The sequence below is a fragment of the Haliotis rufescens genome, unplaced genomic scaffold (genome assembly GCF_023055435.1).
Source record: "Haliotis rufescens isolate VD_foot unplaced genomic scaffold, xgHalRufe1.0.p SCAF_14, whole genome shotgun sequence".
NCBI lineage: Eukaryota > Metazoa > Mollusca > Gastropoda > Lepetellida > Haliotidae > Haliotis > Haliotis rufescens.
In genome coordinates this window covers 3539419-3566823 of record NW_025963824.1, presented here as the reverse complement: position 1 = coordinate 3566823, position 27405 = coordinate 3539419, and the positions used below count along the sequence as shown (strand labels likewise).

Below are 27405 nucleotides of genomic sequence, written 5' to 3'. Positions count from 1 at the left end.
ACGAGATGTCACGATATATAGCCATCTTGTTTGTCGTCTGGAGTAACACACCTTGGTTTGTTTACTCGAGTAGGTTTCACGTGAAACAAAGACAGGGTTCCTTGACCTTTACCTGTGGATTTTGAGGACACCAAGTTCTTATTTCTTCAAGGTAAGCAAATTACTGTCAAACCGCGCTTTTAAACCTACAGCTGGTTGCTGTGTATTCAAGTAGATTTATTGTGAAGGAGACATTTAACTTCCTTGTTAACCAATACCAATAAAATAAGTAAAGAAGTATACTCAAGTATAATATAAGTGTGACAATATCTTGATAATAAAAGCATATCCCCCATCCACATACTGATGGAAATATTTGGGGCAGAACTTATGAAAAGAAGATAAACAAAAAACGAAACATAAGAACGGTCAGGAATCGCCACAGTCCACCATTCAGATGGGTCAGGGTCAGGCACAGTCAACTCCCCAGAAGGCTTAATCACAGCTACCAACCACAGCTAACGTCACTCAAGTAAACGATGGGGTCAGAAATGGAAATAGACTCAGAGATGGAATTAAAACCGCAGACAATGAAATCGAGTTCGAAAGCCTTTCTGAGGCAATAACAGTCTATCAACGTGAAACGAAGCGGAAAAATGGGATGATTACATCATTTACTTTATTTCATATACACATAGGGGTAGATTAAGCGCTTCCTTAATTTCACGACATATTAGGCAAACTTATACTCAGTTTCACTACACATGGGGGTTGAGGAAACTTATACATTAATACATCAGACATGGGGATTGAGCAAACTTATACTTTAAAACATCACATACGGGGGTTAAGCAAACTTCTACTTTAATACATCACACATGGGGGTTTAGCAAACCTCTACTTTAATACATCACACATGGGGGTTGAGTAAACTTATAGTTTCATACACTACATATTGAAGTTGAGCAAACTTCTACTTTAATACATCACACATGGGGGTTGAGCAAACCTCTACTTTAATACATCACACATGGGGGTTGAGTAAACTTATAGTTTCATACACTACATATTGAAGTTGAGCAAACTTCTACTTTTATACATCAAACAAGGGGATTGAGTAAACTTTAGTTTAATGCATTACACATAGGGATTGAGCAAACATTTATTTTAATACATGACACCTAGTGGTTGAACATAAATTTACTTTAATACATCACACATGGGGATTGAGCAAACTTCGATGCAGTTGAAGAACTTTATTTTATTGAATGTCAGATTTTTAGATTGACCTTGTCCTTCGAAGATCATGTGTGTTGACGCCGCAAGAGCCTCGGAGTATTGGATGTTGAATAGGATATCAAAGTCTTTGCTGCCTTCTTTTTTTAGTGTAGGAGACAGCACAACTTTCAATAGTTCTTCGTCCTTGACACTCAAAGTTTCGTGTGAGACGATCTCCAACAGAAGATTTATGGGTAGGTCACTCACTCGACGTATGCTATCCAATGTTCTACGTTTGAAATATCAACAAAAATAACAGAGATTATCCGTACTATTGAGACCCGTGCAGATCAGATGTGAAGATTAAGGTGTTTTGCAACATCGCGTTGACTTGATCCTGCTTCAAGAATTCCAATTGGTCGAAGACGCTCATTTTCGGACAGGCGTGGCATTTCGCAATGTTGAATAATTGCGTAATTTTGTTGTTTTTCTGAGTGGTTGTCAGCACGATGCTTAACAATGCATATGGAATCCCGTTCACGCACATGTTTTCATACCGATTCTTAGGTAGTGAAATGCATGGGGCTTGCTTAAAAGTCAACTTTTGCATGGAATGCATACTTTTCTGTAGCAGTTGCGATTTTGTGACTTGATTCCATACATGTACTACAATATTGAAAACCAAACTTTACTTGTTTTGAAAAATACACTGATATATTGGTGTAACAGGAACTTTTGATGTTGAGTATACTATTCACAACAATTATTTTTTTTAATTGGGACCGCCTCCATGGTCTAGTGGTAGAGCGTTCGCCCAGAGAGCTGACGGTTCGGGGATTCCCAGCCGCGTCAAATCAAACTTCGTTAAAAGATGATACTTGTTGTTACCCTGTCTGGCGCTCGGCATTATGGGTCTAAAACAAGGACTGGTCGGCTAGGAGTATATTGTGTCTGAGTGGGGTATTCATGTTAAACTGCGGCATGGTATCTCAGTGGGATAGCACTATAAAGCGACATCAGTCCGGACTAGTACAAGCAGCCACACACACACGTGCAAGCACGTCGCAATATAAGTGCAATAATATTGGACGTGCAAGCAAACCCTATTTCACCTCACCTTTTAAAGTGTCTACTTAATAGTCGTTTAACGTCCATAAAATTACCATCAAACAATTCACTTCATTGACAAGGATACGCAACTTGGTCGTTATGTGATGTCCGCAGCAAAAGATTATTGAATTCCTTGTGAGGCTCCAAACGTTTCTAATCGCTGCCGTGGTCTATTGGTAGAGCTTCCGCCCGGAGAGCAGATGGGACGGGGTTCGATCCCCGGACGCGTCATACCAAAAGACGTTATTATAAGATAGTACTTGTTGTTACCCTGCCTTACTCTTTGGGGCTAAAACAAAGACAGGTCGTCTCAGAGTCAGTATACTGTGTCTGAGTTGGGTATTGATGTTCAACTGTGGCATGGTATATAGGTGGGTTAGCATTATAAAATATAAGGACTTGTACGAACAGCCACACACACAAACACGCAATTATTTAACGCGACATTTAACCCTATTTCCCATCACCTTACCTCAAAACTTTTCTGTCAACACTCATATGTCCTTCCAAATAGAATGCATCAGTTGTTTTACTAAGAGTCAGATTAGTCCATTTCCACATACAAGCTGATGTAACCGGAAACAAACCTTCAGCTACACAACCAAGTCTCGCAACAACCACCACCACCCTACCTCTCCCCAAACCCTCCCTCCGGCTACACAACCAAGTCTCGCAACAACCACCACCACCCTACCTCTCCCCCTCTACCCACCATCCTCCCTCCAGCTACACAACCAAGTCTCGCAACAACCACCACCATCCTACCTCTCCCCCGCTACCCACCACCCTCCCTCCAGCTACAAAACCAAGTCTCGCAACAACCACCACCACCCTACCTCTCTCCCAACCCTCCCTCCGGATACCAAACCAAGTCTCGCAACAACCACCACCACCCTACCTCTCCCCCTCTACCCACCATCCACCCTCCAGCTACACAACCAAGTCTCGCAACAACAACCACCACCCTACCTCTCACCCTCTACCCCCCCCCCCCCCCCCCCCCTCCCTCCGGCTACACAACCAAGTCGCGCAACAACCACCACCACCCTACCTCTTCCCCTCTACCCCCAACCCTCCCTCCAGCTACATAACCAAGTCTCGCAACAACCACCACCACCCTGCCTCTCCCCCTCTACCCCCCACCCTCCCTCCGGCTACACAACCAAGTCTTGTAACAACCACCACCACCCTACCTCTCCCCCTCTACCCACCATCCACCCTCCAGCTACACAACCAAGTCTCGCAACAACAACCACCACCCTACCTCTCACCCTCTACCCCCCCCCCCCCCCCCCCCCCTCCCTCCGGCTACACAACCAAGTCTCGCAACAACAACCACCACCCTACCTCTCACCCTCTACCCCCCACCCTCCCTCCGGCTACACAACCAAGTCTTGTAACAACCACCACCACCCTACCTCTCCCCCTCTACCCCCCCCCCCCCCCCTCCCTCCGGCTACACAACCAAGTCGCGCAACAACCACCACCACCCTACCTCTTCCCCTCTACCCCCAACCCTCCCTCCAGCTACATAACCAAGTCTCGCAACAACCACCACCACTCTGCCTCTCCCCCTCTACCCCCACCCTCCCTCCGGCTACACAACCAAGTCATGTAACAACCACCACCACCCTACCTCTCCCCCTCTACCCCCAACCCTCCCTCCAGCTACACAACCAAGTCTCGCAACAACCACCACCACCCTACCTCTCCCCTTCTCCCCAAACCTCGCCCCGGCTACACAACCAAGTCTCGCAACAACCACCACCACCCTACCTCTCCCCTTCTCGCACCACCCTCCGTCCGGCTACACAACCAAGTCACGCAACAACCACCACCACCCTACCTCTCCCCTTATCCCCCTACCCTCCCTCAAGCCACACAACCAAATCTCACAACAACCACCACCACCCTACCTCTCCCCCACCCTCCCACCGGCTACACGACCAAGTCTCGCAACAACCGCCACAACCCTACCTCTCCCCCCACCCTCCCCCCAGCTACACAACCAAGTCTCGCAACAACAACAACCACCCTACCTCTCCCCCTCTACCCACCACCCGCGTAGAAGCACCACCTTGCATTGAATATGTGAAATACGTGAGTGATTGAATTTGTTTTCATTTTGAACCACAACCTGCAATAGTCCAGCTATATGGCGACGATCTGTTGATAGAAACTTGATCAGGCCAATCTAAGTGATATTTATGTTCAAATATAATAGTGTCCAGCCATCAGTCGTCGTTTACAGTGCATTAATCTACAAGACAATGAAGCGATTTTCCGTTATTCCCGGTGTATTGAAGACGCGAAATGAGATATTGTGTTGCGTACGGGTGTACTAAGCAATAGTTCCAAATGTCTTTTCTTCAAATATTCAGCGAAAAGGCTGATTTAGCAAGGGTGAAATGTCCCTTTGGTCGTTTACTGGCTACGTTTCAACGGAAGTTCCGTCAATATTCAGGAATATATGTGTCACAGTTGTCAAAAATTCAATTTTTAATATTTCACAATAATACACAACAAACATCCTGCTACATGAATACATGCAACAAACATACAAGACACAGGCCTCACCTCGACACCCTGGATTTATAACACAATGGACGAGCAGGACTTCCCTTAAGTCGTTTTCTGGCAACGTTTCAATGATTTGTTTCCGTTGCATTTAGACCATCTGCGTCGCTGTTGTTAAACATTGAATCTTCCGCACATAACTCTTGACACACACCAGGTTGATGACTAACCGAATACATCCCCACCCCTCCTTGGGAGAAAGGGGATGTGTGATCCCTGACCTCCAAGTTTCAATGTGCCATGTCCGGAAGGTCGAGTGATTATTCACAACTCTTACTGCGCAGTACTTCTCTCGAAACAAGGAAGGAGATTTGACAGTGTTGAAAATAAATCAGCAGATCAGATGAAACATGTCACGAATGAATAGCCTTGCTGTGGCTAAACAATTGGTAAGTTAAACATTTTCGGAACAGCAAATATAATTCAGTTTAATGTCATCTTAAGATGTTAGTTTAATCCTGCTTATCTTGTGGATACCATAAAAATAAATCAAAGTTTATTTTGAGCTGGCATGCATATCATAAAATACTTACTGGTAAGTCTATCCTCACAATTTTCTCTATTCCACCATGCGTCTGGTCCCATACAAAATATTCTTCATGAATACTGTAAATTGAGAAAATTATTGCAATGATGAGTCACCACATTAATGCGAGTGTCCACCCCTGGCCTAAAATACGTCAGGACCTTTATTAGAGTAGCCTTGTACATAGCACCCAGACTGTAGACTCAGAATTCCATAAAGGAGTTCTGGCTGACGTTCGACCGAATAATATCATTTGCTATCTTCACAAACTTAACTTCCATTAGTGTATGTGAAAAGTTCATATGTTCATAAGCTCCTTCACCGAGTGTACACTGTAGTGGACGTTTTCAGTTAAGGATTAGTATTATATCTTGAAATAATTAGGATATTATTGTCATTGTTATTCCTTCAGATTATTACAAACAATGCTATCATTCTGATTTGAAATAATGACATAAATTACTACCGCTCATCTTCCCATATAATTTAAACAAGGTTGGGTTCATGACAAACGTATTTAAATATATACAACAACTATACTTACTTATACTAAATTTGATACCTTATTATTTAAAGAAAATACCTGTTAAGGTCCGGGTTGGAATACGTTCCAAGCAACCCATGCGTGTCATAATCGGCGACTAACGGGATCGGGTGATCAGACTCACTGACTTGATACATATCCCAATCGATGCTCATGGTGTCAATCACTGCATTGTGTGGTCCAGACTCGATTATTTACAGACCATAAAGCCGGAATATTGCTGAGTGTGGCGTTCAACAACAATCAAACAAAAAATATTATTCAACACCCTCCGACATTTAAACTACACATAGTATAATCAGAGAATAGAATAGACTATATTTTATGGTCTCTGGTATAATATAATGATTCGAATGCCTGGAACGGGCATTGCTAAAGAAGGAAATATTAGCGGATGTGTCCTCTTGATCAGATATGCGCTTCAGTAGTGGTTTTGTATATCTCCAGGTTGGTGTTTACAGTGTAGCTCTCATTATTTGTTGATAATTCAACAAGCAAAATAAAACAAAACTATTCTACCATGGCGAAAGGTGAGGTGAGAGTTAACGTGGCCTTCAAGATTATTGCTCTTATATAGCGACCTGCATGCCGCACGTGCATGTGTGTGTGTGGCTGCTTGTATAGTCCGGAGATTTTAGAGTGCCAGTCGACTGAGATACCATGTCACATCATGAATGCCCCACTCAAAAACAGTGTACTCCGAGCGGACCAGTCTTTATTTTAGCCCCTTAATGCCGAGCGTCAGGCAGGATAACAAAAAGTACCACCTTTTAACGTATTCTGGTATGACGAGGCCGGGGATCGAACCACCGACCTTCCTCTCTCCGGGCGGACCTTCTACCACTGGACCACGGAGGCTGTCGTTCGCATTTTTCGCATAAATGTCATGCTCGCATTAATTTCATGATTTACTGAAGATAGATTTGAACATTTCTGAGCAACGATCATGTTTGGGTAAGGGAAGTAAATCTTGTCTCCGCTTGCAATTGGATTCAACCGGGCGAGCAGTTCCGAGGTCGCAGCTTGACTGTTACGGCCGAAAGGCGGCATCCATGTTGTTCACGCTCCGCTGATCGCGGGGCCTCATTTGTCTGTATTCTGCTTATGAGCGGGGATGCGCATGAAACACGGGTGTCAAAACGAATATATTTACCAATTATACGTACGGTCAATTAGCCAGTCCAAGAGACAATTCCCTGGTTCTACCACCTTTAGGTGTAATTACGTCGCATGCCCCTGGTTCACGGTTCGTCTGATCTCCCGTCATAAAACCACGATGTTTATCTACCTGGAGCCTCCGACAGCGCCGACTTCCTGTGTACATGTACGTACATAGCAATAAATGGTTTGACAGTTGTTTGACGGAATCAATCAATAATTATTGACACGGGGATGTAATTAAAATTTGTCACTATTCACAACTCGTATTATTATTTTTCTATAGTTCAGCTGTATTTTCGACCAGTTTTATATGTATAAAAAATCTTCTCTTGTATTTATAAACCAAACCTAAAAACATTATATAAGAACAATTGTGTTTTTAAACCGTAAGTTTTCTATTAAAACAACCATGCAAGTAAGATTTCAGCCGTAATATTACTTGAGTTACTCCACAGATTACACATCTTATATGCTGCAAACGCAGCGAATGTAATGCTACTACGTCACAGCTGCCTCGGTAATTGAGGGCGGGAATGTTTTTGTGAAGGCAGTTAGAGCAGACGAATTTCCCCCCTCGCTGTATAATGACGGTTGCTAACCATATATATATATGTATTTTTCGTGTTTTTGGCTTGATTTGATTGTCCTTTGTTGAAAACAAATGTTCAATTGTGAAAGCAAACCCCTTTCCCCTGAACGTTAAAAGACAGGAAACTTTGTTTTTGTCTGAAATATCAACGTTGAAGTCATTTATATATTCGGAAATCCATATTATGGTAATTATTTATTAAATGCATTTCCTGTTTTGTATATATGTATATATTATTAAGTTAATATGGACAATGGTAAAATTCATTATCACAGTTTAAGTGCTATTTGCAAATGTATGTAAATCTACTTCGTGATGAATGAAGCATGGCAACAAATGTATGCATCTGTTTCTTCATTTGTTCTGTATTCTTTGATGAGAATGAGTTTCGTTAATGATGATCACTCTCACAGAGGATAGGACTTTAACTGGAGAATAGTTATGAAAAATATATATATAAGTATAGGCGGTCTGTGCACATGTGGTGAAACTGATACCTCATTGATTTGATCATCGGGACTTGGAAATCATAGTCTGTCATTAAATTGATTTTAAAATATATGGTTTTGACTGTAGTACGTCCTGACATCATAATATTATGTTGTAAACAACTTATCTTATCTTATGTTAAGTAAAACAATTATTAATAACTTCCTGAATTCCAATAGTTCAATGAACAGAATTATTCACAGCTCTGGAGTGAGACAACAATAAATTAGATGTTACCAAAGATTGTCCATTTTATGATCTTAGGCACATGTCGGCGCACTTACAAGTGAGCCGTCTTGACGACTGTCTGTTTTTGTTATTAAATGGCAGCTGCCATGCAGCCGAATACTTAATCTTGAGACCTATTAGTGTCTTGTCGAGTCAAGTGCGGGTCTCTCTCTCACCTTAGGGAGAATGCGACCTTAGGGAAAAGCCCCTCGCTAGACAGACAAGCAGTGAATGTTTGAGATAAATTTAATATTTATTATATATAGTTTAAACTCAAAAAATAATTCATAGTCTTTTTATTGTTCAAATTACTAATAAAACATATTTTAACTTGTTCCTTCTAACCATATTTCCAAACAATTACAAACCATTCCAAGTCATTCCAAACATTTCCTGTGTTGGAAATATGTTTGGAAATGTTGCCATATCAATTTTGGATTTTCTGGAAAGATCGATCCTTCCAAGCTTTGGAAAGTTTGGAATGAGCGATCTTTCCAAAGCAATCCAACGTTCATTCCAAATTGGAATGGACGCTCCTTGGTCCTGTGCATGACGGCGTCTTCGGAACAGAACAGAACTTTATTTCTCACAGGTTTAGGCTAACGTGGATAACGGAAAATGTTGTTTAAGTGATAGCGCATTTGTAATTCAATCTAATATACTTTCCTTGATTGATAATATGGCTGCGGTCGTAGATCCGGATGTATCTAAATATGCTCAGTATATACACAGGGTTTATTGTTATACTATTAGGATTAATAGATACAATTGAGTATTTATACCCTTGATCATAAAGTTAGTCACTACTTTCACATTTTGATTTGTATGATTTGTGTTATGATTAAATTGACAAAATAAGAAATCATTCTGTGTATACGTGTATTATATATTGTACCCCAATACGTAATTAAATTATGTATATATAAGGACACTAGGTTAATTACTGTAATGGATTATTTGATAAACATATTCACATTTAGTTGCGTGATATGTCACAGAGGTAAAGCTTATTCATAACAACTAATTGTCCCATTTATTTGGCTTCTATCTTTCATATGAAACAAATGCTATAACATGGGGTGATAAACTTCATTGGCAATAGACGTAGCATATAATTGTCCGCATGAACAGTCTACTCGGTTCCAGATATGTTTATTCATTTTGTCAGCATTTAAATCGTTGCATTCCTGGCTCAATGATTCATTTGACGAAATCTTGTTCCCTGTTTTGAATTACCGTCAGATAGTTCCAGACCAATTATAAAATTTCGTGCCCTATGTGTTGCGCATAAATCCGAGATAATTCGAAGTTCATATTCTTGTACGAACACTTATCAAAATTCATTTATACCTAGTACTATTATGTACATATGTATATTAGTTCAAATTATAATAATGAGGCCCTCTATATTCTCGAAACGGTCTTTGTTCTACGACAGACAACCGTAAGTCGGTATGGGAAAACAAAATATTTGTTTAATTGTTGAAAGTTCATAGTCAATGTCATATGCTTATAGACAAGGAAGATAAGAATTTAAATATAAAGAGTAACCACTTTAAATGACAGAAATTCTTTAAGGTTAAATTTGCTCATGATTTGGTCTTTTCGTGGTACATAATGCCCAAATACTCTTAATTATTTGCTTTCATGTCAATACTAATCTCACATAAGGTCAAAAGTTGTAAAACGTTTAACATATATGATTATGACATGTTGTATCCAAATATTTCCAAACATTTCCAAACAAATCCAAACAAATCCAAACAAATCCAAGCTTGGAAATATGACCTTGCCAAATATTGGAATGGTCATATTTCCAATTGGAATGGTGGTATTTCCAAGTTTTGGATTTTTTGGAATGGATGATATTTTGTCCAGTGATCATACATGTACATGGGATTTGAGCTAACTTCTACTTTAATACATCACACATGGGGATTGAGCTAACTTCTACTTTAATACATCACACATGGGATTTGAGCTAACTTCTACTTTAATACATCACACATGGGGATTGAGCAAACATATACTTTAATACATCACACATTGGCATTGAGCTAACTTCTACTTTAATACATCACACATGGGATTTGAGCTAACTTCTACTTTAATACATCACACATGGGATTTGAGCTAACTTCTACTTTAATACATCACACATGGGATTTGAGCTAACTTCTACTTTAATACATCACACATGGGATTTGAGCTAACTTCTACTTTAATACATCGCACATGGGATTTGAGCTAACTTCTACTTTAATACATCACACATGGGATTTGAGCAAACTTCTACTTTAATACATCACACATGGGGATTGAGCAAACATATACTTTAATACATCACACATGGGGATTGAGTAATCTCATACTTTGATACCATGTGTAGTGCATTTAAGTAGATGTTTGCTCAACCCCTATGTGTGATGTATTAAACTTTATGTTTGCTCAACCTCCATGTGTGATGTATTAAAGTAACAATGTTCATCATGTTTCAGCAACAATGTTCCTCACTGTCGTCGTGCTGGCAGCTCTGATGGTTCTTCCCGAAGGGGAAGGCAATTGCTACAGAACCTGGAGCAGATGCAGCGGCTGGAGCTCGTCGATGACTGGCTACCTCTGGAGATCTTGCAACGACCGCTGTAAAGACCTCGGCCATGCTGGTGGAAGTTGTGTCCTGAGGGATGCTCCTGAGTGCAGTTTAACGGACCAGGCCTATCGATGTGTTTGCAGGTAAAGGAAGTATTAGTTTCCCGGATGACGACGCGTAATGTTCGAGATTGCAATGTACCTAAATGTGAGAAAAATATAGCCAATCAATCGATTCAAATGAAAACAAACTAAACCACATTGCATGGCGTTTGTTTCTTCCTTAAACGTAGTTTATGCTATAAAACACATTTGTCCTAGGTATTGAGAGGTGATAACAATATAATATACTGAGTTTTGCTTCAACTTTTAAACATTTATTGATAGTATACAGGCACCTCATCACATTGATAACAAAATATAGTTCTGTTTTGTCTTGGAACTAACAAGGACATGTAGGGAAGGATCTTTTTGGGTAGCATCGGTAATGGTGACGAAGATTTGATAAGTCACTTGCTTTGTATTCTGTGATTTTCGTTTACACTATTTTCACTTTCACCAAAGCGAAAAAAAACCTTCCATATTCAGAAGAAATATCTGCCCAAAACAGACTTCATTGTAAGATGTGTTTATGAATCACTATCAAATAGTGATGATACCAGGTGTTCGGGAAAAAGGGGGGCGTATCCTGCCCCACCGTTGGCACACATCACAAACACGTGCAAAGTCTAGTCAATTGTTCACCTGAAAGATCACGGGATCATACATCATTTTTAAGTCAAATTTGTGTCAACCAAAATACGCCTTGAAAGCTTTACTGAGGTCTTGGATGTTGTAACCTTGACTAACAGCAACTGGGCAAGAGTCCTATGACGCTTTTTGAAATCTTGGAAGGAAGAGCATGCATGATTGTACCTCAAAAGTTGTGAAATGTAGACACCGAGGGCTGGAACTACAGGTATATTGCTCGACATAAAGGGAAAGTTGACTACTGGAACGTACAAGACCATCGATATACCTGAAGCTTAAGTTGAACTTCTTGGCCAAATGACCTTGTTTTGAATTTCCCAATCCGAGCAGAAATCCTGATTCATGTGCACTAAGAAACAGATAGGCAACACAAACTGGTGATTTCACCCGTGCAATGTGTAAAATAACTGAAATTTTCACTTTGGCAATTTATAAAACGCCAACATATTTCGAGTATTTACAGGGTGCTGAACACACACTGCCATTTAGAAAGTGATCAAATGTAGCAAATATTTTATGTTATATTTGGGATTACACTTTCTTACATATGGCAGATGGGTACATACACAAAGTACGTGATGCAGACTACCAGTTGTCAGACTTTCATTTAGGTGGAAGCCTCGGTGAGATGTTGCCTAACTCTGGCAGTACGGGTTTGAATCCCGAACGGGACTAAACCCAAAATAGTACACGAATCCATACTTTACTCAGAAAATGTTATCCTAAACATTACATTTATAACATTTGACCTCTTTCTAAAAGACAGGAAGAGTTATCTCCCTTACACTGATCTTAAGCTACTCTCCTCGTGTCATACATCTACCTCGCCACATATACAAGACAGGAGTTACCTCCCCTACACTGATCTTGAGCTACTCTCCTCGTGTCATACATCTACCTCGCCACATATACAAGACAGGAGTTACCTCCCCTACACTGATCTTTAGCTGCTCTGCTGGTGTCACACATCCAACTCGCCACATATACAAGACAAGAGTTACCTCCCCTACACTGATCTTGAGCTGCTCTCCTCGTGTCATACATCTACCTCGCCACATATACAAGGCAGGAGTTACCTCCCCTACTCTGATCTTGAGCTGCTCTCCTCGTGTCACACATCCAACTCGCCACATATACAAGACAGGAGTTACCTCCCCTACACTGATCTTTAGCTACTCTCCTCGTGTCACACATCCAACTCGCCACATATACAAGACAGGAGTTACCTCCCCTACACTGATCTTTCGTTACTCTCCTCGTGTCACACATCCAACTCGCCACATATACAAGGCAGGAGTTACCTCCCCTACACTGATCTTGAGCTACTCTCCTCGTGTCATACATCTACCTCGCCACATATACAAGACAGGAGTTACCTCCCCCACACTGATCTTTAGCTACTCTCCTTGTGTCACACATCTATCTCGCCACATATACAAGACAGGAGTCACCTCCCTTACACTGATCTTTAGCTACTCTCGTCGTATCAAACATCCAACTCGCCACATAAACCAGGCAGGAGTTACCTCCCCTACACTGATCTTGAGCTACTCTCCTTGTGTCATACATCTACCTCGCCACATATACAAGACAGGAGTCACCTCCCTTACACTGATCTTTAGCTACTCTCGTCGTATCAAACATCCAACTCGCCACATAAACCAGGCAGGAGTTACCTCCCCTACACTGATCTTGAGCTACTCTCCTCGTGTCATACATCTTCCTCGCCACATATACAAGGCAGGAGTCACCTCCCCTACACTGATCTTGAGCTACTCTCCTTGTGTCATACATCTACCTCGCCACATATACAAGACAGGAGTTACCTCCCCTACACTGATCTTGAGCTACTCTCCTTGTGTCATACATCTACCTCGCCACATATACAATACAGGAGTTACCTCCCCTACACTGATCTTGAGCTACTCTCCTCGCGTCATACATCTACCTCGCCACATATACAAGACAGGAGTTACCTCCCCTACACTGATCTTGAGCTACTCTCCTTGTGTCACACATCTATCTCGCCACAGATACAATACAGGAGTTACCTCCCCTACACTGATCTTGAGCTACTCTCCTTGTGTTATACATCTACCTCGCCACATATACAAGGCAGGAGTCACCTCCCTTACACTGATCTTTAGCTACTCTCCTCGTATCACACATCCAACTCGCCACATAAACAAGGCAGGAGTTACCTCCCCTACACTGATCTTGAGCTACTCTCCTCGCGTCATACATCTACCTCGCCACATATACAAGACAGGAGTTACCTCCCCTACACTGATCTTGAGCTACTCTCCTTGTGTCACACATCTATCTCGCCACAGATACAATACAGGAGTTACCTCCCCTACACTGATCTTGAGCTACTCTCCTTGTGTCATACATCTACCTCGCCACATATACAAGACAGGAGTTACCTCCCCTACACTGATCTTGAGCTACTCTCCTTGTGTCATACATCTACCTCGCCACATATACAATACAGGAGTTACCTCCCCTACACTGATCTTGAGCTACTCTCCTCGCGTCATACATCTACCTCGCCACATATACAAGACAGGAGTTACCTCCCCTACACTGATCTTGAGCTACTCTCCTTGTGTCACACATCTATCTCGCCACAGATACAATACAGGAGTTACCTCCCCTACACTGATCTTGAGCTACTCTCCTTGTGTTATACATCTACCTCGCCACATATACAAGGCAGGAGTCACCTCCCTTACACTGATCTTTAGCTACTCTCCTCGTATCAAACATCCAACTCGCCACATAAACAAGGCAGGAGTTACCTCCCCTACACTGATCTTGAGCTGCTCTCCTCGTGTCATACATCTACCTCGCCACATATACAAGACAGGAGTTACCTCCCCTACACTGATCTTGAGCTACTCTCCTCGCGTCATACATCTACCTCGCCACATATACAAGACAGGAGTTACCTCCCCTACACTGATCTTGAGCTACTCTCCTTGTGTCACACATCTACCTCGCCACATATACAAGACAGGAGTTACCTCCCCTACACTGATCTTGAGCTACTCTCCTTGTGTCATACATCTACCTCGCCACATATACAACACGGGAGTTACCTCCCTTACACTGATATTTAGCTACTCTCCTCGTGTCACACATCTACCTCGCCACATATACAAGACAGGAGTTACCTCCCCTACACTGATCTTGAGCTGCTCTCTTTGTGTGGGGGCGGTCGGGTAGCCTAGTGGTTGAAGCGTTCGCTCGTCACGCCGAAGACCCGGGTTCGATTCCCGACATGGGTACAATGTGTGAAGCCAATTTCTTGTGTCCCCCGCCATGATATTGCTGGAATATTGCTAAAAGCGGCGTAAAACCGTTCTCACTCACTCACTCACTCTCCTTGTGTCATACATCTACCTCGCCACATATACAAGACAGGAGTTACCTCCCCTTCACTGATCGTGAGATGCTCTCCTCGTGTATACATCTTCCTCGCCACATATACAATACAGGAGTTACCTCCCCTACACTGATCTTGATCAAGCTCCTTCCCAGCGCGTGACACCTTCGCTACACTCTCGGTAACATCGCTGCCACCAGTGTGGGCGCGGCCATTACAAGAATCATGAAATTTGGCCTCTAACCCCAAATATAGTCCAATCATACTTTTGTTTATGTCTTTGGGAATGCCACCATATTTCATTTTGAAAAGGTTTACGACTGACCATGTTTTCAAGATGAATTTACTTTGTTGTTTGTATAATTAGATTAGTTCGAGATTGCAGACTAACAGAAAATCAACCAACTCCCCCTCATTTTCTTACTATATCAATTACATGATTTTAATTAAATAGAAATTCGAATTGACAAACAAAGAAAGAATTTTAACAGCGGTTAGTGAATTCGGCGTCGCGACAGTCGTCACTTGTTTGTAAGCATAACAGTCATTCTGTTGCGAGCTGAACTCCAAGCATGGTTGTGGCCACCTGTCACAGTGGGGAGTTGTGACTGGTGGCAGCGATAGTATAGGGAGCTCAGCGAACTGGATATCGGATCTTTAGCTACTCTCCTCGTGTCACACATCCAACTCGCAACATATACAAGGCAGGAGTTACCTCCCCTACACTGATCTTTAGCTACTCTCCTCGTGTCACACATCCAACTCGCAACATATACAAGGCAGGAGTTACCTCCCCTACAATGATCTTTAGCTACTCTCCTCGTGTCACACATCCAACTCGCCACATATACAAGGAAGGAGTTACCTCCCCTACACTGATCTTTAGCTGCTCTCTTCGTAGCATACATCGTGTGGCGTTGTTTTTTTTCTTATGTGAGACATCAACATTATGTACAGTGTCTTTAAGGATCAAGTAAGGATACGAATTCATGGATGAACAACTTCTTTATTACAATTAAGAGCGAGGTTCTCACACCGTTATCAAGCAAGTGATATACAGAGTGTGGTTGACAAGTATATATACAACTTACTTACTTACTTTGGAGATTTGACGTGCGCTTTCCGACTGATGCGTATTTCGCACACGGCCCGGCCAGGCCATTTAATGTGTTTCCGAAAGGGGCGAAAGTGGTCTGTGCAACCCAAGAGGGGGGTTTTAGGGGTTGCTTATATAGAATTTGGGAATTTTGAGATTTGGAATAGATGCCGATGGGATTGGGGAGGAGAACTAAGGGAGCTGGGTATGGTCGATGTTTGTTTGTTTATGTGATTTTGATTTGGTAGGTTATTGTGTTTTTAGATGCGTTTTATTAGTTCCGTTTTTATTAAGAATACGCCTAAGGCCTTGAAGTTTTCTAGTTTATTTTGTGGGTTTAGTATTGCTTCTAGAGTTAGAGCCTTGTTTAGATTGAGGGTGGTTTGTAATGCGGTTCGATGTGTTAGGTAGTGTGTGCAGTGGACGAGTGCGTGTGCTGGAGTTTCTGGTTGTTTGCAGTGTGGGCAGTTTACCTGTAGTGTGTTTTTTTTAAATTTTTGTAGGTGGTTATTTAGGTTGGTGTGTCCTGTTTGGAGTTTAGTGATTACTCTGTCGATTTTTTTGGATGGATGGAGAATTTTTGGTTTGGTTAGTGGTTTGCTGAGCACTTTTTTGATTTGGCTATTTGAGTTTAGATATAGGTTATGCCATTTTTTGTGATTTTTTGCTTGTTTACACTTTTAATTTCTGATTTTGAGATGGGTAAGTTTAAGCTTAATTCTGGGATTTTGAGGGATAGTTTAGCTGCTTTATCGGCGTTTTCATTACCGTATATTCCTACGTGGGCGGGTATCCACAAGAAGGTTATTTGTTTGCCTGCCTTAGTTAGGTCGTTGGAGCTTTTAAGTATTTGATTTATTAATTTAGGTCGGTTTTTGGTATTTTTGTTTTGGAGGGCTTGCAGTCCACTTAGGGAGTCGGTAAGTATTAGGATTTTTTGTGTTTTTTGGATTCTTGATTATGGAGGGCTGGGGCCATGCCCAAAAGTTCTGTCGTGAATATTGATTGGTTGTTTGGGAGTCGGAAGGATTGTGTGGTTTTAGTTGGTTGTGTGGTATGGACAACGAAACCTGTGTGTTTGGAGGTCGGATCTGAGGATCCGTCCGTGTAAATGTGACACCAATTTGGCCAATTGTCGTGTATGTATGCTAGTGTGGTAGTTTTAGCTATGTTTGGGTCGGTTTGTTTATTTATTTGGCTAGCTAGTGTTGTGTCTATTTTGGGTATTTTAAGTTTAGGGGTGAAGATATTTGATTGTTTGCAGTTTTGTTTAAGATTTTTAATTTGGTGTTCATTTAGGTAGTTTGTTATTCTTTGGGATATTGGGGTAAGTAAGGGGTGTTTACGAGCTAGAGCTTGGTTTTTGGGGCTGATGTTTTGGTTTATTAAGTTTTGGATGAGAGGGTTTGATTGGGATGCGGCCCAGAAATTTAAGCTTAACTGTTCCCTGCGTAGAATTAGTGGCATTTCTCCTGTTAAGGCCTGAAGTGAGGTGTAGGAGGTGCCATGTTGGGTGCGTGTAATTAGTTTGAGAGCCTGATATTGTATTGAGTCAAGTTTTTTAGATAGAGAGTTGTTTAGGGTGTTGTATATGGCGCAGCCGTAGTCTAGTTTTGATCTAATTAGTGATATGTAGAGAGAGAGGAGGGTATCTTTGGATGCTCCCCAGTTAGAGCCAGTTAGGCATCTTAGGGTGTTTAGGTCTTTACTGCATTTAGTTGTTAGGTGTTGGATTGGATGTGAGCATCCCAGGTGAGATGTTCATCGAAAATAAGTCCAAAGAATTTGGTTTGTTTTTGAAATTTGATTGTTTGATTGTTTAGCTGGAGGATTGGGGAGGCGGGTTTCATGTTTTTACGTTTGAATACTATTCGTGTTGTTTTTTTCTGAGTTAAGGGAGAAGCCCCATTTGTCAGCCCATTGTTGTATTTTATTAAGAGATTTTTGGAGTAAATTTTGGACCATGTTCATGCTTTTAGTGCGGATCCAGATGGCTCCATCATCCGCGAATTTTGATGTGTTTACTTTAGGGGATAGGCCCTCGAATAGATCGTTTATCATTATATTGAAGAGGGTGGGGCTCAGGAAACTGCCCTGTGGAGTACCATTTTCTAGGGGACATTGGTCCGATAGAGTTTGGTCTATACCCACGGTTATTTCACGATTGTTTAGGAAGTCCTAGATGTAGTTTATTATCTGACCTTTGAGTCCTATTTTTTTAAGTTTTTGTTTTAGCCCATCGTGCCATACCATGTCGAAAGCTTTAGAGAAGTCTAAGAAGATGCCTGTGGTATATTGTTTATTTAGTTGTCCTGTCTTAATATCTTGTTCTAGTCGGGCGAGGTTATCTAGGGTTGAGCGGCCAGGAGTGAAACCGCTTTGATCTGGGTTTATGATGTTATTTTGGGTTAAGTAATGTTGTAATCTATTTTTAGCCATTGATTCCATTACTTTACATAAGTTTAAAGTTAGGGATATTGGTCTATATGAGTTAGCTTGATTAGCTGGTTTATTAGGTTTAGGGATTGGTGTGACTAGGGCCTGCTTCCAGGGAGTAGGAACCTGTCCGTTTAGGTAGATGAGATTGTATAGTTTGAGTAGTGCCTGGAGTAGTTTTAGGGGGAGTTTTTTAATTATTTGGTAAGAAGTTAGGCCTAATCCTGGGGCTGTGCCCTTTTTCCTGTTTTGGATTACGTAGAGGAGCTCCTCCATTGTGTAGGGTTGATTTCTTTCTAGATTGTTATTGTTTGGTTCTTTTGTGGGTTTGTTTTCTGTTTTAAGTTTATCTTGGAATTTTTTACTTAAGTTGGTGTTACTGCTAACGGCCGAAAAGAGGTTGGCGAGATTATTTGCTTTTTGGGCGGGGTTGGTTGAGTTGTCAATGTTAGGGGGTTTTTTTATGTCGTTTTAAGCCTCTGATGTCGTGGATTTTGCGCCAGACCATTCTGGCATCTGTACGGTTATTTATACCTTCGCAGAATTCTTTCCAGTCTCTACTTTTGGCTATTTGGACTAGTTTTTGAACCTGGTGGTTTGGTTCGTGGGCTTTGTTTAAATATTTGTAGTCGCGTTTTGCTTTATTGAAGGCTGATTTACGTTTTCGTCTAGTCTGTTCTTTTTCCTCATTCCACCATGGTACCGTCGGTTTGCCTGTCTTAGATGTTTTGAAGGGGATGGAGGTTTTGGCAGCGTTTATTATATAGGCTGTTTTTACAATAGGTTTCTGGATCATTATTTTCTATTTCGTTTAAGTTAGCTTCGTTGCAGATATCTTGGAAATGGTCCCAATTAGCTTTATTGTAATGAAATTTTGGTTCTTGGTTTTCTGTTTGGATTGGTACGTTTGTATTTCCTATGGTTATGTTTATGGGGAAGTGGTCACTACCTAGCGGGACGTCGTGCACTTCCCATTGAGTACTTTGGGCTAGATCTGCGGTGCATATGGTTAGGTCGATAACCGACATGTTTTGGTTTATCTTATCGTACCTTGTGGGTTGGTTGCTATTAAGGAGTACTAGGTCGTTTGTTTCTATCCATTCGGAGATTAATTTGCCATGATTATCTATTATATCATCTATGCTCCATGTAGGATGGTGAGCGTTAAAGTCTCCTAGGAATATAGTAGATTTATCGCTTATTTGGAGTAGTTTGTTTAGATCCTCAGGTTGGACTTTTTGTTCCGCTCAGTGGTAAATATTTATGATGTTTATGTTTCGGTTATTTAATGTGATTTTAATGCCGTTGGCTTCAAGTTTGGCGTGTCTATTTTTATTTCTTCGTAATTTATATCTTCCCTGACAAATATGATTAGTCCTCCTGCGGCTCTTCTTGTTTTCGGTTTAGCTCTGTCAGTTCTAACTGAGTTGTAGTTAGGTAGTGTGAATTTGGATTTTTTTTAGAATTTGATTTCCTATATACAAGCAATGTGAGGGCCTTTATTTAGTTTAAATTTAGTTTTTAGTTCATGGCCGTGGGAGGTGAGTCCGTTGGCGTTCCACTGAAAAATATTTAGTCCTTCGAATATTGGGTTCGGGTGATTGGTGATTTAGTTTTAAGTTTTTAGTTTTTATTTTATTCGGTGAGTTCTTTTAGATGGAGGTTAAAGAGGAAGAAGGGAAGATCGGTTAATTTTAGATTGAAAGCTACTTTGTGGAAGGATTTCATGCTAGCTTTTGGTGAGTTTTGACTATGCATGTATGCTAGGAGTAAGGTGAGGTTATTTAGGTTTTGGGTGTTGGCTGGTTGGGGAGTTTGGTTTGTTTTAGTTGGAGTAGTTCTATTGTTTCCTCTCTCTCCTAGTGGAGAAATCTTCGTCATCGGTTAGATTAGGTTTAGCTGATTGAGTTTCCATGGGGGAGGCATGTGATGTGGAGGATTGTGAAGGTGTTTGTGGGATGGGTGTAGCTGATGATTTCTTAGTGTTTGTGTTTTGTTGTTGTGCTTGCTTGTGGGAGAGTGTTGTTACCATATGGGCTGTAGGGTGCTTGGATGAGGGTCGTGTTGTGGTGGTCATTTTGAGGTTTGTTTTGCATGCGGGGGTTGATGTTTTGGCTATGTGAGATGTGGGAGGGTTCGTGGTTGGTTGAGTGGCTGCTTGTGTGTGTGAGGTGGGTGCGGTTTCTCGGTAGGGGGCCCAGACAGAGCTGTCGGTTATGGGTGTGGCGTTTGTTTGTGGGATGGTGTTTGGGTGTGGTGTAGGGAGGAGTGGTTTAGATGCAGGTGTAGCAAATTTTCGTGTTTGGATTTTAGCCGTGTCTATGTTTATTTGTTTGTTGGCCTGCTGGGTGAGTGTGTGTCTGTATGGGCATTGGTTTGAAAGTGAAGTGTGTTGGGTGGATTTGCAGTGGATGCACCAGGGTGTGCATGTGCCTGGGCAGTCTGTTTGTGCGCATTTTTTACATTTAGTTTTACGGTATGTGTATTGGGAGGCAGTGTGGTTGTATTTGAGGCACTTTGTACATTGCTTAACCTGCTTTATATAGGGTTTGACTTTTAAGTTGGTGTGGGCTCCGAAGGATATGTGTTTGGGGGCTTCAGGGAATTTAGCGGTCTTTTTGAAGTTTATTTATGACAATGGAGGTTGGGACCGTTTTTCCGTTTCTAGTTGAGGTTATTCTACGCGTGCTGGTGATTAGGGGTTGAGGGTTTTGGTCTTGGTTTAGGTTAGCTTCTAGAGAGTATAATTGTAAGTCCTCAGTTGTTTCCCTTGGGTTAACCCTAATTACGCCTCGTGTATATTGTTGCCAATTAGGTGTTTGTTTGATAACCGTGACGTGGAATATTTGAGTTATTTTATTTCCTGCCTTGTAAGATTCTCGGTTAGGGAAGATTATCTGGTATCCTTTGTTGGCTTTTTTAATATTGTTGTAATTTATTTTTTCTCTTTTAAACCAAAGTCCTATTTTATCTGCCGAAAGTTCTAGTGAGAGAGTGGTGCCTGAGCCTGCTGAGAAGAAGTAGAGGGCGAAGGTGGTGAGGAAGGCGGCCGGGGAGGGTGTGGGCGATGGAGGTTGAGTGGATGCGTCGAGTTTGCGTTTTTTGGTGTTTTGAGGTGGCGAGTTAGCTGGTTTGGTGGGGGTGGTGTGTGTCGTGTTTTCGCCATACTCGGTCGGGACGATGTTTTCGAGTGACCTCCCGGAAGTGTTGTGCGCTTCCGCAGGCGTGGGTGAGTAAGGAGCTGGAATGTCTGCGAGTGTGGCGTTGCGGGTGTCAGTCATGTTGTTTGGGTGTTGTGTTGGAGAGTTGGAGAGCGTGTGTTGGGGTAAGTGGTGGTGGAGTGGGAGTGGTGTTTTGGGGAGGTGAGTTGGTTTGTTGTTTTTACTAGGTGAGTTGTGTTTAGGAGGCGGAGGAGGTTGCGGTGGTTATTTGTTGTTGGTTTTAGTAGGAGGGTTTGTGAAATGGATTAATTATTAAAGATTTATTTTGTTGCTGGAAGGCTGGGATTAGGTGAGACAAGTGGAAAGCGGGGATTAAGAGATATTTAGTCGAAGGAGTGGAGGTATGTGAGTGGTGGGCGTGGGTGGTGAGTAGGAAAGAGCGTGCGTTGTGTTAAGGAGAAGGGGGGATTAGGTGTTTTTTTTGTTTTTAGGAGTTGGGTCAAAGGTTGTGTTTGAGTGGTGGGCGTGGGTAGTGAGTAGAAATGAGTGCGAGCTGTGTTAGGGAGATGGGGGAGGATAAGGTGTTGGTTATTTATAAGAGTTGAGTGTTGTTGTTTTTAAGGATTTAGGGGTTTTGTGATTAATTCGGTGAGAGTGATGTATGTGAATAAGGATGAAAGGATAACATGATAATTACCGATGATGGAGTTTCCTTGGCTTGCTATCAGGCAATGCTCTGTGCTGGCTTGGGAAGTGTTGCTCGCTTGGACTTACTTACTTACTTACTTTGGAGATTTAACGTGCGCTTTCCGACTGATGCGTATTTCGCACACGGGCCCGGCCAGGCCATTTAATGTGTTTCCGAAAGGGGCGAAGGTGGTCTGTGCAACCCAAGAGGGGGGTTTTAGGGGTTGCTTATATAGAATTTGGGAATTTTGAGATTTGGAATAGATGCCGATGGGATTGGGGAGGAGAACTAAGGGAGCTGGGTATGGTCGATGTTTGTTTGTTTATGTGATTTTGATTTGGTAGGTTATTGTGTTTTTAGATGCGTTTTATTAGTTCCGTTTTTATTAAGAATACGCCTAAGGCCTTGAAGTTTTCTAGTTTATTTTGTGGGTTTAGTATTGCTTCTAGAGTTAGAGCCTTGTTTAGATTGAGGGTGGTTTGTAATGCGGTTCGATGTGTTAGGTAGTGTGTGCAGTGGATGAGTGCGTGTTCTGGGGTTTCTGGTTGTTTGCAGTGTGGGCAGTTACCTGTAGTGTGTTTTTTTTAAAAATTTAGGTGGTTATTTAGGTTGGTGTGTCCTGTTTGGAGTTTAGTGATTACTCTGTCGATTTTTTTGGATGGATGGAGAATTTTTGGTTTGGTTAGTGGTTTGCTGAGCACTTTTTTGATTTGGCTATTTGAGTTTAGATATAGGTTATGCCATTTTTTTGTGATTTTTTGCTTGTTTACACTTTTAATTTCTGATTTTGAGATGGGTAAGTTTAAGCTTATTTCTGGGATTTTGAGGGATAGTTTAGCTGCTTTATCGGCGTTTTCATTACCGTATATTCCTACGTGGGCGGGTATCCACAAGAAGGTTATTTGTTTGCCTGCCTTAGTTAGGTCGTTGGAGCTTTTAAGTATTTGATTTATTAATTTAGGTCGGTTTTTGGTATTTTTGTTTTGGAGGGCTTGCAGTCCACTTAGGGAGTCGGTAAGTATTAGGATTTTTTTGTGGTTTTTGGATTCTTGATTATGGAGGGCTGAGGCCATGTCCATTAGTTCTGCCGTGAATATTGATTGGTTGTTTGGGAGTCGGAAGGATTGTGTGGTTTTAGTTGGTTGTGTGGTATGGACTCCGAAACCTGTGTTTGGAGGTCGGATCTGAGGATCCGTCCGTGTAAATGTGACACCAATTTGGCCAATTGTCGTGTATGTATGCTAGTGTGGTAGTTTTAGCTATGTTTGGGTCGGTTTGTTTATTTATTTGGCTAGCTAGTGTTGTGTCTATTTTGGGTATTTTAAGTTTAGGGGTGAAGATATTTGATTGTTTGCAGTTTTGTTTAAGATTTTTAATTTGGTGTTCATTTAGGTAGTTTGTTATTCTTTGGGATATTGGGGTAAGTAAGGGGTGTTTACGAGCTAGAGCTTGGTTTTTGGGGCTGATGTTTTGGTTTATTAAGTTTTGGATGAGAGGGTTTGATTGGGACGCTGCCCAGAAATTTAAGCTTAACTGTTCCCTGCGTAGACTTAGTGGCATTTCTCCTGTTAAGGCCTGAAGTGAGGTGTAGGAGGTGCCATGTTGGGTGCGTGTAATTAGTTTGAGAGCCTGATATTGTATTGAGTCAAGTTTTTTAGATAGAGAGTTGTTTAGGGTGTTGTATATGGCGCAGCCGTAGTCTAGTTTTGATCTAATTAGTGATATGTAGAGAGAGAGGAGGGTATCTTTGGATGCTCCCCAGTTAGAGCCAGTTAGGCATCTTAGGGTGTTTAGGTCTTTACTGCATTTAGTTGTTAGGTTTTGGATGTGAGCATCCCAGGTGAGATGTTCATCGAAAATAAGTCCTAAGAATTTGGTTTGTTTTTGAAATTTGATTGGCTCGCTTGGAGTACAAACTGCAACTGATATATACCAGTAGGAGGCAATGCTTATACACTAGAGTAGATATTGCTATACTGGAGTAGAGAAGCCTGTTATGTTCACACAAGGGTAGTGATGACAATCATCGGTGATGTCAGTGACATAAACAAAGAATGAAGCCAGTAATATAAACAACAGGACTACGGCTGATTTGGGTCTTTGATGAGTTGATGGTACGCCGGGGGTGTGTAATAGCCTTGGCCACGGTTGATTGACGGTTGGAGTCTTTTGATGTTGATGGCTTCTTGTAGTTTTCTTATTTTGAAGTCTTTGATGTTGGTGGTTAGGGCTTTGACTTTATCCCACTGAATGCTGTGGCGTCGGTTGTCAAGGATAGAGCTGATAAAGAGTGAGAGCGTGAGTATAGTTTTACGCCGCTTTTAGCAATATTCCAGCAATAGCACGGCGGGGGACACCGGAAATGGGCTTCACACATTGTACCCATGTCGGGAATCGAACCCGGGTCTTCGGCGTGACGATCGAACGCTTTAACCACTAGGCTACCCGACCGCCCCAGCTGATACAGAGCTTGATAAGGGTGATAGAGCCTACGCCGAAATGTCGCATTTAATTGTAATAAAGAAGTTGTTCATCCATGTATTCTTATCCTTACTAAGAACTCCAACTTCTAAATGCCTATCAAAGAAGTCTTTAAGGATGATGAGAAAATGTACAAGCTTTTAGATGTATTTACCTGTATTTAAATAATGATGACACCGACTTCGGCATTTTATGCACAGGTGGGTATTTCCTGCATGTCCTCACAATCGATTGCCTGTACCTTTTCTCCCAATACCGATTGTCACATCTTTCCTGCTTTGGTGAGGTGAGGTGAAGTGAAATTGGGTTTAACGTCGCGTCAAAGATTATTGCACTTATATAGCGACGTGCATATACGTGTGTGTGTGGCTGCTTGTACTAGTCCGGACTGTTGCCGATTTATAGTGCCAGCTCACTGAGATACCATGCCGCAGTTTAACATGAATACACCACTCAGACACAGTATACTCACTCCGAGCCGACCAGTCCTTGTTTTAGCCCCTTAATGCCGAGCGCCAGACAAGGTAACAAGTACCATCTTTTAACGTCTTTTGGTATGACGCGGTCGGGGATCGAACCCCGGACCTTCCGCTCTCCGGGCAGACGCTCTACCACTAGACCACGGAGGCGATCTTTTCCCGCTTAGGGGCTCGACCGTTCATGCAACGCGTGTATCTGCGTTGCCCAGCTATATCTATGGGGAACAACACAATAGACACTCCCCCTTCAAAAATAACATCGTCATATATACAACGTCACGAAGTTGCGGCGCATGTTCGAATTTCAAGAAATGACGTCATAATAAAACAGTGTTTTATCGTGAAATGAACCAGGCTTCGTTCTTAATTGTTCTTTTTTTTAATCGTAGCTATCTTGTTTAGAAACACAGTCCCGTTGCTACAATATTCAGAGTATGTATGACGGTGGTCTCACTGGCAATATACAGTATTAGTAGAGATCACGATTAAGATCCAGTAAGAGCGTACAGTTCAAGTTTTTGGGGCAACATGGAGCTTGCGGTATTCAGTCTTTTCTGGATCCGACTGGACAGCCTCCGTGGTCAGGCCCACCCTGAGAGCGGAAGGCCGTGGATCGATCCGCTGTCGCGCCATGCCAATTGACGTTAAAAGGTGGTACTTGTTGTTTCCCTGCCTGACGCTCAGCGTTGAGCGGCGATAAGAAAGACTCGGCTCGGAGTCAGTCTACTGTGTCTGAGTGGGGGATTCGAACGTCTGTCCTGACCAACTTTCCGTCTTCTTAACGTGCAAGATATCAAGATCGTTGATTCGAATCAGAGATTCGCCCTGAAAAAAGCTTGATTTGACTGCACCATACTCATGCTGGCTGGTTTCAGCAAAGGGGGAATTAAAATGTAAGCCATGGTATTGCAGTACTTACTTTTCTCAAACACTCACGCTTTATCAAACACAAAAACAAGCAGGCCTGTGCAACATATCTAAATAAAGATATCAGGAAATACCCTGATCATGTTGTGTACCTTACACATCTTAAGTATGAAATAGTTTGATTATTGTGATCAAACCCAGAGTGTGTAAGCTGGGAAAAAAATATAGATGGGCCACTGAACCCTACCCTTAACCCTAACCCTTACCCTAACCATGAAAATCAGTTATGACACCAGGTAAAGGGTAGAGAGATTTAGCCTGCTTTTAACAATATTCCAGTTATATCGAGGCTTAATATGGGAGGAAAGCCCGAAGTGATGCAGGTCTCAGACGTTTACGTGAAACCCACGAGCACGGGTATGGTGCTGACAAACCTAGAAACATAATCGGGGTGAACCGGGATTCGAATCCACAATCATAGGTTTCTGGCATAGCCAAGGGACGCCACTCTGCACGGCGAATTGCGGCTCCTTAGACGACTGGGCCACCCGTGCCCAATGTAAATTAACAAAACACCATGTAACTATAACAAACGACTGAAAGAAGAACACACTAAAGTACTTTTTATTCTTTTTTTGGTAAGCACTTGCTTTTTGTTCCAGGGGGTAGCTGTGCAACTTCAGGCTGACGTCATACATCTGACTTCCGATTGAAACGGCGTGACAGGACACACGCTACAAAATAGGAAATTCGATGAAGCGTCATAAAATACCTGATGTCCTGCTGATACATTTCTAATGTCCCTCGACTTTTACCAACCATTTCGCGGCCATCTTCGTTGAGCTAAAGGCCCAGTTTCAAAACAATGGTATTTTCTTGAACTGAACTGAACTTTTATTTCCACCATTAACGGCATTAAAGGTTTAAAATCACTTTAAAAACGTGTACGTGTCCATATAATACGGAATAAATAAAACCTTTGGCGAACATGTATATGTACACAGAATAGTGAGTGAGTGAGTGAGTTGGGTTTAACGCCGCTTTTAACA

The 27405-nt window shown here is 41.9% G+C and overlaps 1 protein-coding gene across 2 annotated transcripts; it reads left to right on the top strand.

The window, feature by feature from the left end:
- LOC124122186 (neuromacin-like protein) lies at nucleotides 1–27297 on the top strand. 2 transcript variants are annotated; one of them, XR_007220681.1, is made up of 3 exons: nucleotides 1–151; nucleotides 10920–11154; nucleotides 27019–27297. XR_007220681.1 is itself a non-coding variant. In XM_048395649.1 (3 exons), exons 1-3 carry the CDS (start codon nucleotides 1448–1450, stop codon nucleotides 27023–27025), a joined length of 246 nt encoding a protein of 81 aa, XP_048251606.1. In that variant the 5' UTR covers nucleotides 1370–1447; the 3' UTR covers nucleotides 27026–27297. The 2 variants fall into 2 exon arrangements, 1 of the variants encoding a protein (XP_048251606.1); XM_048395649.1 differs by lacking the exon at nucleotides 1–151 and adding an exon at nucleotides 1370–1451.
- Nucleotides 27298–27405: the final 108 nt, after the last annotated feature.